Source organism: Ascaphus truei, chromosome 2 (genome assembly GCF_040206685.1).
Source record: "Ascaphus truei isolate aAscTru1 chromosome 2, aAscTru1.hap1, whole genome shotgun sequence".
Taxonomy (NCBI): domain Eukaryota; kingdom Metazoa; phylum Chordata; class Amphibia; order Anura; family Ascaphidae; genus Ascaphus; species Ascaphus truei.
Window position 1 is genome coordinate 314865869 of NC_134484.1, and position 15313 is coordinate 314881181.

The 15313-nt window shown below is 41.3% G+C and overlaps 1 protein-coding gene across 17 annotated transcripts in view; it reads right to left on the bottom strand.

Annotated features, from left to right (window-relative positions):
* Window positions 1-15313, bottom strand: part of GRB10 (growth factor receptor bound protein 10) — a 286718-nt gene that overhangs the window by 97493 nt on the left and 173912 nt on the right. For 16 of the 17 annotated variants that reach the window (XM_075586488.1, XM_075586487.1, XM_075586486.1 and 13 more), the window contains one exon: window positions 11262-11397. In XM_075586488.1, coding sequence (XP_075442603.1) covers window positions 11262-11397 — 136 coding nt within the window. Of the gene's footprint in view, window positions 1-11261; window positions 11398-13155; window positions 13267-15313 lie in introns of those variants that run through there. The other variant, XM_075586498.1, reaches the window with a different exon arrangement.

The window sequence follows — 15313 nt, forward strand, 5'->3', positions numbered from 1 at the left end:
TTAACTGCAATATGGTAAAGAGTATAGATGATACAAGTTTAAAGATTGTGGAAGAAAACAAACCTATAGCACAAATTAGAGACAAACAGAACATAGTGTAATCTCTAAATTGTAAGAGTGTCCTGCTGTCGTGACCTTCACTTATAGAATTGATGTCAAAATTAGGCAGAGGAGAGCAATCCTTGGTCTACTTTTGACTTGGAAGAAAAAGTACCATCGCGCAACCATTTATTTAACATACAAATACTTTTCACATGTACACGCCGCACACAATGTGTAGGTATGTTTTGGGCAAAGGGAACAATCCAAAATCTGCCACCAGGCATCTGTCCAGGCTGGGTCTGTCTCCGGTCCAAAAAGCGTCCGGCGCCTCACACCCGGCAACCGGTCTCTCTGTGCACTTCCGCATCGCGTGGGAGCTGGTCTCGTCTAGTGACATTTCGGCAGGTCTTAGTGCAGTATTTGATCCCAAAGCTCAGGACAGTTTTCCACCCTAATACTTTTGCAAATGGACACCCCTGACAAAGCATTGGCCAAACTTTTAGGGTGGAGAACAGGCATGAGCTTTGGGATCTAAAACTTCCTCAGACTGTCTCCGCCGAAATCTCGCGACGAGACCAGAAGTGCACGGCGAGACCGGCTGCCAGGTGCAAGAGGCGCAGGACGCTTTTTGGACCGGAGCCTTGACAGATTCTGGACTGTTACCTTTGTCCAATATATACCTACACATTTTGAGTCAAGTATACTTTTTAGAAGTTTTTGCATGTTTAATAAATTGTGTTGCGTGATGGTACTTTCATTTGCTCCCTCATATATTCATGCCTGAGCTGACATCTAAGAAAGAGGAGAGTCCAGCTACATCCGTTTTCCTCCAAGTTAAAAAGTAAACCAAGGATTCCTCTCCTCTGCCTGATTTTGACATCAATTCAGTAAGGGTAGATCACAACAGCAGGAATCTTTTACAGTTTACAAATTACACTAAGATCCGTTTGTCTCCTTTGCGCTGTATGTTCGTTTTCTTTTAAAGTCTACTGTTCTCTCTGGGTGAGAGATCCAAACCAGCTGCAGGTAGAGTATTAATTACACAGTCTAGATAAGTGATATGGTTTGTTAGTGTATTTGATATTTGCGCAGTTCTTATTCTCCCATTTGCAAGTTTAAAGATTAAGCAGAGACCTAGTTAGAGTGCGATTATTTGCTTCTTCCCAATCATAGAACGAATGCACATTGCAAAAAGTTGAGGCCTTCCACAAGATATTGTACATGTACACAGATAATACAATGCATAAATCAAGCAGATGAAGAGGATGTAAAAAACAACAACATTGATGTACCATGATGAGTGGCTCAGTGAGTAAAGACACTGATTGGCACAGAGTTTGACTGGGGAACCTTGTTCAATTCCCGGTGTCGGCTCCTTGTGACCTTGGCAATTCACTATCTCCCTGTGCCACAGGCACCAAAAACAGATTGCAAGCTCCATGGGGAAGGGACCCGTGTCTGCAAAATGTCTCTAAAGCGCTACGTAAAACTAGCAGCGCTATACAATAACATGCTGTTATTATTACCATGTGTTTCCAGAAGTAGCAAAAGCAATGAAAGACATGACCAATGGAAAGGCAGATGGGGGAAGATGGAATAACTACTGAAATCGTGAAGGAAGCTAAGGAAATAGAAATAATGATTGCCGAGTTTTAAGTACAGGAAAACGCCGGACCAATAAAGCAAAGTCAGTTCTCCTCATCCATAAGAAAGGAAACAAAGCCTCAGTCTAGTTCCAATGAAAAGGTTATTTTTTTTTACAAAGAAGCTCACTAAATAGGCTGTAACTTAAGCTTACCTAGCCTAGAAAACAAGCACAATTGTGCAGACCCTTTCAAGTAAACATTCCCTGTGCTTCAGGATGAATTATTCAACCATTGTATTCTGCCTGCACTCACTTATGGATGGGAAAATTTATTTGTAAAGTGCCAAGGTGTAGTGTCATACAATGGTACACAGACTTGTTACATACAAATAAGGGCAAACATGTCGAGAAAGAGGTAATGAGGGCCCTGCTCGTGAGAGCTTACAGTCGAGGGAATGAAAAAATGTTAAAACAAACAGGTAAAGTGTCTGTCCATTGTGGGATGAAGTATGGTCCCGCCAGACAGCCGATTCCATTAAGGTTTGAGGATGGGGATGTTACATAGCATGGAGATTGGACCAAACACATAGCTGGTCCAAGAAGAGGGAAGAGGGAATTTTCCATAATTGAGCAGAAGTTGAATGGTGAGTGCGGTAGACTAGTCTGGCAGGGTCTTTCGTATAGACTGGAGTTGGGATAGGCCGACAAGGGAAATTACAACTTGGAGACTAGTCAAGGTGGGACAAGATGAGTGAATAAAGACTCTAGTTGCATCATGAGTGAGAAGAGCTTATCTTATTTCTCAAGTGGAGATGGCAGGACTTGGTGAGGGACTGAGAGGAATCAGTCAAAAGATCACCTCTGGACAGTGAGCTTGAGGTGTTGACAGTGAGGGAGAGTTTGGGAGTAGGGGGCAGTAGAAGGGGGATAGAGGATTAGTTCTGTTTTGGACACGTTAAGCTTGATGGAATTGTGGAACACCCAGGAGGTGATTGAAGAGAGAAAGTTGGCCACACAGGACAGGAGAGGGGTCAGGGGCGGTGTACATTTTGGTGTTAATCGGCAGAAGATACTGAAAGCCAAAAGATTGTATTCATTCACCAAGATGTGTAGAGTCATTATAGCAGAGGGTTAAGTAGAGAGCCTTGAGGGTTAGAGGATAGTTTGTACGAGTGAGGAAAAGTAAGCCTGCTCGGCAAGGGAGAGGGCAGGGCTATAGGTGGTATCTTAATTTGCATTGGAGGAAGTTAGCTTAATAGCAGGGTTTCCTCCAGTAACATTCCGCATTGTGTGAACCCTTTGAGGTAGCAAATGATGTAGAAGCTTCAGACAACTCCAAATGGAGAGATGTAGGGTCGGTTCCACTCGGACTAAAAATATTTAATGTGTGTGACGGTAGGGGGTAGCCAGACTATCAAATAAAGGTTTAAGCCAGTTTGGTTACCCCCGGTCCGTGTGTTGGGTTTATAGAGTGCCAGCTCTTAAGATCAAGGTTCGTACATGCATAACCTGTAATGTGTGGTTATAAAGTATTGTGTGTTTTTACCTTTCCAGGAGTGCCAGCAAGCAGAGATTGCTGTGGTATGAGTTTCAATGGGGGTTTTGCAGAGAAAGTGTTGTCAGATTGTTTCTATCTAGCCAGGGTCCAGAGTTGCCGGTTCCCCTAAAAATGTAATCCTGGATGCGCGCACACACACACACACACACACACACACACACACACACACACACACACACACACACACACACACACACACACACACACACACACACACACACACACAGTCTCGGTAATCTCTCCCCTTGAAAATGCTTTCGCGACTCACCAATAGGGGTACCCTGTTTCAGCACAGACCAGAAAAGTAAAAAAGGGGATGTGAGGTGACCCTGAAACAGTTAAGGGGTCAGCCAGAACCGGTCTAGGTGTTCTGAGGGCTTCAACCATACATCTAAGGTTGTGAGGGGATGCTTAGAACCCATACTAAGTCTTGCAACAGTGTGCAGGGAATATGGCTGGTGAAAAGTGGAGTGCATATTTTTATTCTATTTCCCATACGTGAAAGACATAGGATTGATAAAGTGTATATTGCATTAACAAAGTGTGTGTTAAGTACATGTATGCTTTGTGCACAGTAAAATGAGGCACAGGGATGAAAAAGTGTTCCTGTAGCTGCGGGGATCCCCAAGTAAAAACATAGGGGTATCTCAGAACTTGTATTGGGTTGTGGGTTATGGATGTCCCCTGTAAAGTATAGGGAAACCTGACCTGTTTAAGGGCATTTAGGGTCCCCAAGGTTTATACTTTATTAAAGAAAAAAAATATAGAAGATAAATGGGCAGTCTATAAAACATTGTTAGAAAAGCACACTTATCAGTGTATACCCTTGGGTAATAAGTATAAAGAAATAAGTCAAAACCAATGTGGCTAAATAAACAGGTAGGGGAGGAAATGGACAATAAGAGGCAGGCGTTTAGATTCTTTAAGTCAGAAGGGACGGAGACATCGTATCAGAATTATAAGGAATGTAACAAAAATTGAAAAAGGGCAATCAAATTAGCAAAAATTGATAATGAAAAAAGGATTGCAATAGAAAGTAAGATCAACCCTTAGAAGTTCTTAAAGTACCCTAATAACAAAAAATTAGAAAAGAAAACATAGGACCCTCAGTGTGAGATGGACAGGCAGATTATTGGAGATAAGGAAAAAGCAGAGTTAGTAAACAAATTCTTTGCCTCTGTGTTTAACAGGGAAGAATTAAGTTAAATTGTAATGCCACAGGAGGAAGTCAAAACAACCATATTAATGAACAATTGGTTAACTGAGGATGAAGATCATATGCGGCTTGAAAAAATTAAAGTAAACAAGGCACCTGGCCCCGATGGCATACATCCAAGAGTTCAAGGACTTAAGCCCAGTAATAGCAAAACCATTATATTTAATATTCAAGGACTCCATTTCCACAGGCTCAGTACCACAAGATTGGCATAAAGCAGATGTGGTGCCTATAGTTAAAAAGGGAACTACTGCAGATCACAACTGGGGAATTACAGACCTGCAAGCCTGACTTCAATAGTGGGTAAACTACTTAATGGTTTAATACGGGATAATATTCAGGAATACCCAATGGAAAACAAAATTATTAGTAATAGTCAGCATGGATTTCTGAAGGATAGATCTTGCCAAACTAACCTTATTTGTTTTTTTGAGGCGGCAAGTAGGAATTTAGACCAGGGTAATGCAGTTGGTGTGGTCTATTTAGATTTTGCAAAGGCTTTTGATACGGTTTCACACAAGAGGTTGGTGTACAAAATAAAGAAAATTGGACTCAGTAATAATATATGCACCTGGATTGAAAACTGGTTGAAGGATAGACAGAGGGTTGTCATAAATGGAACTTTTTCAGGTTGGACTAAAGTAGTGAGTGGAGAACCTCAGGGATCAGTACTGGGACTCCTGCTTTTTAACTTTTTTATTAATGACCTTGAGGTTGGCATCGAGAGCAGTGTCTCCATCTTTGCTGATGATACTAAATTGTGTAAGGTAGTGGAATCAGAGCAGGATGTAATTTCTCTTCAGAAGGACTTGGAGAGACTGGAAACGTGAGCAGGTAAATGTCAGATGAGGTTTAATACAGATAAATGTAAGGTTATGCATTTGGGATGCAAGAATAAAAAGGCGAATTACAAATTAAATGGGGATAAATTGGGGGAATCCTTGATGGAGAAGGATTTAGGAGTGCTTGTAGACAGCAGGCTGAGCAATAGTGCCCAAAGTCATGCAGGAGCTGCAAAGGCAAACAAGATCTTATCTTGCATTAAACGGGCAATGGATGGAAGGGAAGTAAACATAATTATGCCCCTTTACAAAGCATTAGTAAGACCACACCTTGAATATGGAGTACAATTTTGGGCACCAATCCTTAGAAAAGACATTCTGGAACTAGAGAGTGCAGAGAAGAGCCACCAAATTAATAAAGGGGATGGACAATCTAACTTACAGTATGAGGAGAGGCTAGCTAAATTAGATTTATTCACATTAGAAAAGAGGTGTCTAAGAGGGGATATGATAACTATATACAAATATATTTGGGGACAATACAAGGAGCTTTCAAAAGAACTATTCATCCCACGGGCAGTACAAAGGACTCGGCCATCCCTTAAGGTTGGACGAAAGGCGATTTCACCAGCAACAAAGGAAATGGTTCTTTACAGTAAGGGCAGTTAAAATGTGGAATTCATTACCCATGAAGACTGATGGCAGATACAATAGATATGTTCAAAAAAAGTTAGACATCTTTTAAGAAAGGAAAGGTATACAGGGATATACCAAATAAGTATACATGGGAAGGATGTTGATCCAGGGATTAATCCGATTGCCAATTCTTGGCGTCAGGAAGGAATTTATTTTCCCCTCATGAGATATCATTCAATATCTGGGTTTTTTGTTTGCCTTCCTCTGGATCAATAAGTAGGTATAGATATAGGATAAAGTATCTGTTGTCTAAATTTAGCATAGGTTGAAATTGGATGTATGTCTTTTTTCAACCTCATCTACTATTTAACTATGTATCTATGTACGGTTCAGAGGGTGTTATACTGTATGTATAAAAATCCATGCAGTCAGCATTCTAGCCTCGAAGAGAATCCAGGATATGGAGGTAGGAGAACTATTTGGTGAGCAGGAAAAGGCCAGGTGTCCGTTCCAGGGAACAGAGGGCACCCCCACTGGGGCCCTGATTGTGACACCAGACTATGCAGGCTCTGCTAAGGGTTAGCTGGGGGGAGGGGGGGGGAGGGAAGAGAGAAGTTGCTTGTGGGAATATTTCCCATTGCCCGATACATATTTCCAGCCCACACGTTTTTTTTTCAAGCTGGCTCAACACGCCCTCTGCCATCCAGGTGAGCCCTGCTCCGATTGGCTACTGAGAAATATCTCACGTTTTTGATTGGGCTGTAGGTTTATATGAATGAAGCAGACGTAGAAAAAACTCTAACGCAGCTCAGATTTTCAGGTTCTCCCAAGTTTTTAGATTCTCTCAAGATTCTAAAGTTTCCAGTTTGCAGAGGCAAGGCTCTGCTTCAGCAAAATCTGCCTGGAATCTTTGCAGTTCCAAGACTACTTAGGGTAAGCTGGGGATTGATCAGCCCCTACACCGAGGAAAGAATAGTTTTGTACCCCAGGTCCAAGCAAGTGAGTTTTTTTGCCTGTATTTTGTGTATCATTGTGTGTTTGCCTATTTTAAGTGAATAAACTACAAGTTATTTGATTATCTTGTTTTGCTCAATGTATGATCCGGATAAAAAAAAAATGTAAATGGTCTGGTCTCACGTGACAACGAGTTTTGAAGCAAACAAGTTTGACATCATCACAAGAGTGGAGAAATTAGAATGGCAGTAGGCCAGTCATATCGCAAGACGACATGACTACCACTGGACAAATGTCAACTGGATTCCAAGAGATCTCAAAAGACCAAGACAATAACCAAAAGCAAGATGGGAGGATGTAATGAGATTTATTGGAGCAAAGAGGTTGAGAGACTTCCAATGGTCTCCCGGGTACTGCAGTTGCATCAGGCAGGAGACGAGCGGAGGAGGACCAATTGCAGACTTTGGATGTTGAAAATCGGATATAAATAAATGTATGTTTTTATTGTTTGTGGTGCTGTTATCAGTGTGTTTGAATAGCAAAGAAAAGGGCACCTGCTTTAAGGTGTCATTTGGTTAAAAATCAGATATTCCTTAATGGTGCACTCTTGCAGTTCGTTACCCAAGTGTTCTTTAAGTCAGTTTCCTCTACTGTAGCAGCAGTAGTTTTGTCCATTATACCTGGTTCTGATCTGGTCCTAGTTAAAGCACCATTCCCCTGACTGTGGTATATGCTCTGAATGTGAATACGCTCTCTGAATATTGACCAACTACCTTCCAACTAAAATACATACCTTATAATCGTGTTTGCCAAGCCCGTTTTGTACCACCACCACCACCACCAACAGCTCATACCAACACACATGGTTCTGATCCGGGACTAATTACAGCCACATATTACACTCTCCCCTATGTGGAATAGCCTGTCAATATGGAGTGTACATTCACCCACAAAGCTACCACACACTAGTGATTAAACATCACACGCCCACTGTAGCTTCACCTCTCAATCTGTGTGACGCCGATGCTGGGTTACTCCTCTAATGTGATCGAAATAGCCAGGTTTGCACCCAGCTGCCTTCTGATACGGTGACACCAACACGAGCCATCCAGCCGCATACGTTTATTCCATGAGCACACTATAAAAATTCGAGTAGAGAATTTAATTCACACAGTTCTTGCCTGGAGGTTGATCTAAATGCCTCATTACCTCAAGAACTGAAAACTATCCACAAAAAGGAAAAATGTACCTCTGAAAACCAACACTGTTGCTACTACAAACGTAGATACATCGCATCACCCCAGATGCAGATCAGTATTATTACAACCGAATTTGTATCCATCAGATCTGCAGCCAATTTATCTTTACCATACTTTGAGGGAGGTGTTGAGCTTTAGGGCTCAATTAAAATGTATAAGTATCTGTTATAGAAACACCAGTATTAAATAAATATAAACACACAATTTATTTTAGTACGCCAATTAAAGTTGTAGTGATGTGCACCATTAAGAGATATCTGCGGTCCATGTACGCCCTAGTAAAACATTTTTAAATATTCTCTGAATATTTCCCATGTAGCACCGACCTTCCTACACCAACTCACATAAGGTTAGAGTAAGGTTTCTCTCTTCCCCTAAATATATTTTTTTCAGATGTTGCATTGCTAGAATATGAATCAACCAGTACAGGTTTTTTTTAAGCTCCCAAAGAAAGAAAGAATGAATAAATCTTACGCAAGTTTCTTCATTTTTGCACATATTCTACATTTTTACAATACTACTGAGGCAAATGTTGTATAGCTATACTGTACATCTAAAACAGAGGTGTTTTTTTTAAATATACATACACTGTGTGGGAGGCAAATGTAAGCAAGTACCGTACCAATAGTCTGCAAAACCATTTATTTTATATTGGCACATATTTAAAAAGGAAAATAATCTTCCCACCAGCTTTGTTCTCACACTTGGCTGCATTATTATTTGCTATATAGCAAAAATAAATGAAGGTTCCAGCATCTTTATTCAACATTCTCATAAAAATGCCACATACAGTATGCCAACAAATAGAAAAAAAAAAAAAAAGTCAGCCAGTCTGCCAGAAGACACTTGCCAGAAATATTTTGTGATAATTAAGGTACTGTACTGCTCCCAATTTCATGCACCAAGGTCTTCAACACTAGGATGACCTCACCAGCTTTGTTATCCATTAAAACGCTGTGCCATTCCACTGCGCCGCATCGCCTAAGAACTGTGAGAGAAGGCATTGGAGGGGTTTCCAGGAAAATCTAGGTCAGCACGATCACCCAAGTATGGATACATCTACATGTGGCTAAAAACTGGCAAGAAGAAATGCAAAGGTGCACTTCTAGCCACTAGTTTCAAAGTGTTGAAGCTCATTAGCTAGTAAATGTCTGAAGAAAGTATGTCACATGGTCTACTGCCACGTCAGTCATCTGCAGATATTCTTCGCAGACCTTTTACAACTCAATATGTAGAATTTAGAACTGGTTGTATACAGCCCACCCCCACTTACCAATAAATCGTATTACAAAATGTATTTCACAACCTGTTCAACTGAGGTTTAAGATTAATATATATATATACACAACTGTTGCAGATTGACATCAGTATCATTTGAGTTGTAATTATGATCTTAAAGGAGACTTGCTGTGCATTATAGAACATCGGAAGTAATGTCCCATTGAAACGGTGGCTTAAAGCAAAAGAAAAGACTTTGTCTGGTGAATAAGTATTTTCCCACCTCTCGTCTACGTAGTCCACCCACCTGGTTAAACCAAGGAGGTCAATCACCTTACACGTTCCGGTACACAACTACATGTAATACTGTACCATCAAAATGTAGAAAGTACTCTACACTATGATCAAACCAATGGTTCTCTTTATTGAAACCTTAATATATGTCATTTTAATGGAGTACTTATTGGTTCAGGCCAAGTTGGAATGCTTCCAGTTATTGGAAACAACCGAACATTCCAAATGGTGAGCAAGGAATAGTGAAGTAAGTTTGTGAATTTCAGCAGAGCTTGTCGCAGTACCGTCTTGGCTGCAGCATTTTCAGTTTTCAAGTGCTACAAAATGCGTACTACCAAGTACCTGCCCATTTGACATATTGCGTGATTGACTACAAATTTAGGATTTACCAACGGTCACCCTGGCTGAATTCATTGGTGAATGGTTTTAAATTTAACTGGATAGAAGTGGAGAAAATATATCTGCACTAAACACAAATACAATTATATACTGTGCTGGTGAAAAACGCAATGTGACAACCAACTCATACAGTAAATAACATAGGTGTGTTATATTTATGTGATACAATAAATAAACAATTGAAACAGTGCTAAGATGTGTCAAATGTTAATTTGTGATGAAACAGATACAGTTAGAACAGCGGTGCGCAAACTGGAGGGCGCGAGACTGAGTGGGGTTTGGGGGGGGATGGTTTACAGAGACCCCGCACGCACCCTGAGGGCACTTAAATTAAGTGCCTGGGGAGCGGCGAAGTCCTCTGTAAACCTCTTACTTAGCTCCGGCAGCTTCTTACATGCATCGCGGCGAGGTCATGTGATGTCATGACGTTACCGCCGAAGTAAAGGTAAGAGGGGGGAGGGGAGGGACGCGGAGAGAGGGGAACTGCCAGCAGCGGGGGCACAGGGGAAAAAAAGTTCAAGCTCCCCAGAGTTAGGAATAACCTCTCCTGTAGAGATCACATGAGTATGTAGCTGTTTAGTAGAGGTGGCCCAACACCTTAAACACTAAAGAACAAAATGAAAAAACACAGCGCACAACTCGTAGTGTATTAAATGTGATTATATTCACTTACTGCAGGTAAGTTAAGTATCCCACATACATTTAAATGGAAAATATCAGGTAGTACACGTTAGGGACATGTTACCACTATGAAGTTCATTTGCAGTCATCAGGGGTCCAGGGTCTCAGCATACACCGGTAACAGATGGAAACGATCCGTGGTTCTCAATTACCTCTCCACGAACCAGGCACCCGACCCCGTCCTTCCAGAGGATCGTTCCCATCTGGTACCGGTGTATGCGGAGACCCTGGACCCTTGATGACTGCAAATGTACTTTATAGTGGTAACATGTCCCAAACGTGCACTGCCTGATATTTTCTATTTAAGTGTACGTGCAATTCTTAACTTACCTGCAATGAGCTAACAATCACATTTAATACACTACGAGTTGTGTTTTGCCTTTTGTTTTAAATTTAACATCTGCGCAATCTATTGCAAAGAGGTTCTTTCCAGAGATGCACTACTCAAAAAGCATCAAATTACTAAAAAAATAAAATAAAAAAAAAATACTTTTAATGGGCACGTCCGTTGGCAGACATGGCTAAGCTGGATACACTTAAAAGAAACACTAAACATTTGAAAAACTAAGCACATCTCTAAGAACAAGTAGAACATGCTGATGTCTTGCTATGCATAACTAGACTTTGTAATACTTACATGTTTGCTGGCAGGTTGATTTTGTGGTAAGGACCCTAGTGCAAGGACTGGTGAACTTGCAGGAGTGCAAAGTTCTGGAAATGGATTTGGGATTGCCGGCAAAGAAGATGTGCGCAGTTGTTCCTCCTGAAGACGCCTTAAAAACAAGTACGAAAATAATCAGCCGGATGCCAAACATTGCATTATGTTAAATTCACAAGTCATTTTACACTCCACTTGTAACGGGCTGGGAAAAGAATTAGAGAACCAAAAAAAATACTTCGTCTGATTCTGTTCTGCAATGTCCCAGGTACAGATGTTGCACAATAGTCCTCAAATAGTCATATTTAACCTTTACTCTTAGAAATGACTATGAACAGGAAAAACGCTTCTAGAATAAAGTCTGTTCTTTACTTCAGAACTCTAAAAAAAATAAAAAATAAAGTGGCAACCAGATAGCTTAGAAATGGTGCAGGATGAAACAAATTAACAGAGATACTATAACAGGGCAGATGTGAAAGGATTTGTGAGGAGGGAAAACAAACCACATCAGTAAAATACACTAGTCATTAAATGTTGTGTTGTACTTATACATGCTAACATCTGTACAATATTAGCCAGGAAACAAGAGCTCCCCATAGTAACAACTATATGATGTCGTCAATCAAGGCTTTTTTTCCCCCAGAGCCGGAAAGTGCCTTATGGCAAAAGACTGCTTCGTAAATATAGGCACAAGACCCAAATCTCACCATATATATTTGTGCCGAAAGGAGTGCTAATGGGTTAAGAAATGGTCAAAATCCATTTCCAAAAATTGAGCTTTCCATTCAAAATCCAATGACAGATTATTCCAAAAAACCCCATTGAATACAATCCGCACACATTAAGAATTTAATGTTGGGATTCCACAATCCGTAAAAAAAAACAAAAAAACGAACAGCCCATTACGAGGCAGATCCAACTCTGCAAAACAAATTCACCCATCTCTACTGCTGGGTTCGTGACCTAATGAAGCAGTGCGCAAACTGGGGGGGTGGGAGATTTGTCAGGGGAGTTGGGGGACGGGACGCAGGAAGTTGCAGAGGTTCCGCGCTCTTCCCCAGACGTTTAAATTAAATACCGGGGGGATTGCGTGAGGCCTCTGTAACCAACCGGGATTCTGAAGAGCTGCAGGGACATGTTGCCATGGCAATGCAGTATCAAATGACACAGCGGTGCCATGCGGGGTGACGTCCCATGCACATCTCTATGGCAACGGGGTCACGTGACCCCACAGCGTCATTTGATGCCATCGAGCAAGGTGAGGGGGGCACAGCTGATAAAGTTAGCGCTCCCGACCTAATGTATACAACTGACTAAAAGCCTCAATGCTGCATCCAATGGAGGGGTTTGTGTTCCCTCCTCCCTGGTTTTAAACTCGTCCACCCCACTTAAATAGCAGGTCCAGTGATGCACCTGTTAATGACCAGTCTCTGTTGACTTCTTCCTCCAGAGAGTTAAAGAGAACGTTTGAAGTTGGTGTTAGGACCTGTAAAAATGGTATACCTATTGGCATGGTTATAGGTTTATAAACGGGCCAAAGAATGACTAAATTACCTTTAACCATATACATTTGTCACATTAGATGTAGCATTGGGACTTGTGTCTTGTTTAAGTAAATATGGGCCATATTGTCATGATGCTGTTCCCTAAACAGAAATTATAGATCGCTGGCACTGCAAAGTTACATTGTGCATTGCTTTTTATTGCAGTATGTTTGTGAACCCCCTCTGATGGCTGCAAAGGGGGTAATAAGGGAAATGATGAAAAGGAGCTGAAGCTTTAATAGGGTATACAAGAAAACCCACTATTTGATGGGGTTTAGTTCCTATAAAGAGAATCCCACTTAACAGAAAATAAAAATGGGTACCATTACCATAAGACCTTTCCAGTTCAAGGATTTGGAAAAAAAAATGTTCCAAGCCTTCGTGCTACAGTGTTCTTATGAAGCATTATTACAGAGGCTTCTAATCGTGTCTTATCAAGTTGGAATTAAAAGTAGAAATGCCTTGGCTTTGGATTGGCGTTAATTAATCTGCTGGGAATGCTTTTACTGTGAGAAGAAAAAAAAAAGAAAAAAAAAGCGCTTACAAAGTGCATGGAATGAAAACGGATGATTTTAGGGAATAGAAAGGCAGAGTCCATTAAAGGTACAGTCCAACTTTTAACTGCATAAATTGAAATTGCAATCAAGTGAAAGCACTCAGCCATGCAAGACCTTTTCAATTCTTCATTTAGCATTTTACGGTTTTCCCAGGTATAGTTTAACAATGACCACTGTGCATTTGCGACGGCCATCTATGGGTGTCCGACAGGCGCTCCCCCGTCCATAGGTAACATTTTAGCCAACTACTTAAATAAACCTATTTTCCAATTATTATTTTTTGTTAATATCAGTCTTCATTTACCCCTTTTGTTTTCTCGCCTCTAAATAAAACTCAAGATTGAGATAAAAAGCAATTCTTTTTTCTACTTTGCTGCATATTTTCGGCATTTTAACAGTAACATCACTAATAACCTTTTCCAATACTAGAGCGGTAAATGTGCACGGTTAAGCTCCGGAAGACGCCCGGATTCCAATACCATCAAAAAATTAGGGGTTAGTTCAAGGGGATTGTGGCTTTAAGAACCAACCGGTTTCAAATGGTAGAAAAGCAACTCCTTAGGAAAGGGCTTTTAAAATTAATGTAATATATGTTGCTGAAACAGGGCAGGTTTGCAGCAGAGGGGCAAATAATGGGATGTTTCACTCCCAAACCCATTTGAATACTTAAAAGGATTGCAATTAAATAATACGCTATATAAATAAAGACATACAATACAATTACCTCCAGCATCTTCTGTCCTTTCCTCCAAGAGTTAATTTCTTGGGATGCAGCAATATTTTAATTTCTTACTGTACTTTCTTGCTTAACTCCCTGAAATTGCTATGGAAACCATACTATTTAATTCCCTTTTTATTTATTAATTATTGGAAAGAAGACAGGACAGTTTCCCGGGGACCAGGATTGGACTTTTGGCCTACACCATGGAGGGATGTGAAGATCTGGGCCCTCAAGCAGGGTGAGGGGGCTCCCAAATTGAAGCAGGGGGGGGGGTCTCAAGTTATGCAGGCAGGACACGTGTTAAACAAGGGAGGGTGTTGGAGCCCTGAGACTTAACAGGAGGGTGCATCTGATTAAGCAGGAGGTGTGGGGGTTGGGGGGCTTCCAAGTAGTCTCCTCTTACACCTCCCCCCTGGGGAAACACACACACACACTGACTCTGCCCTCCTTGGCTCCGGCCCCAGGGGACGTCTGTGGACTGTGTCTTCCCCCAGACAGTTCAGGTGTCCACTCCATGTAAATAAAGCGTTAGATACTCTCCATGTCCCTCCTGCACTGTTAGCAGTCGCTTCCTCTGAGGAGCCTCTGAGGAGCCCTGACCTCGTCCAGAGACCCCTGGAGGGAAGGGTCCGGCCCCATGTTTTTAGCTTTCGTATGTGCCAAGTCAGTACCCACTGCCATATCGGAAACAGGAGAAAGGGGAAAACATTCACCTTCAATTCTCTTCTCCTGCACCCCCCAATAGCAGTGGGTACATCATACACTCCCTCTAAAAAGTCAGTTCTGTTTATGGCTATGGGAGAAAATGAAGATTGTTCTGCAGGTACACGGAGGGCCTCATATACCAGCACCTGCTGAAGAGTTTCCGGTTCTAATGCGCTGAGGAGCTATCCCAAACAGTACCCACTGCCTTTAGTGGAGCACATGAAAAGAACATTTACAGCACCATGAATAAATGTGCTTTTTTTTTTCTATTGTACAGATATTTATCCCAAATAAATATTGTTAATACATTTATTATTGTGAGCATTGTTTTGTTAAGGCTCAACCCTAGCCATCTTATGAGTTTTGCTAATGGGAGAAGGAGCAGCTCAGTGAGTAAAGACATTGACACAGATTATTGCAGGGATCCTGGTTCAATTCCCGGTGTCGGCTCCCTGTGACTCCTTGTCACTTTATCTCCCTGTGCCTCAGGCATCAAAAACATAG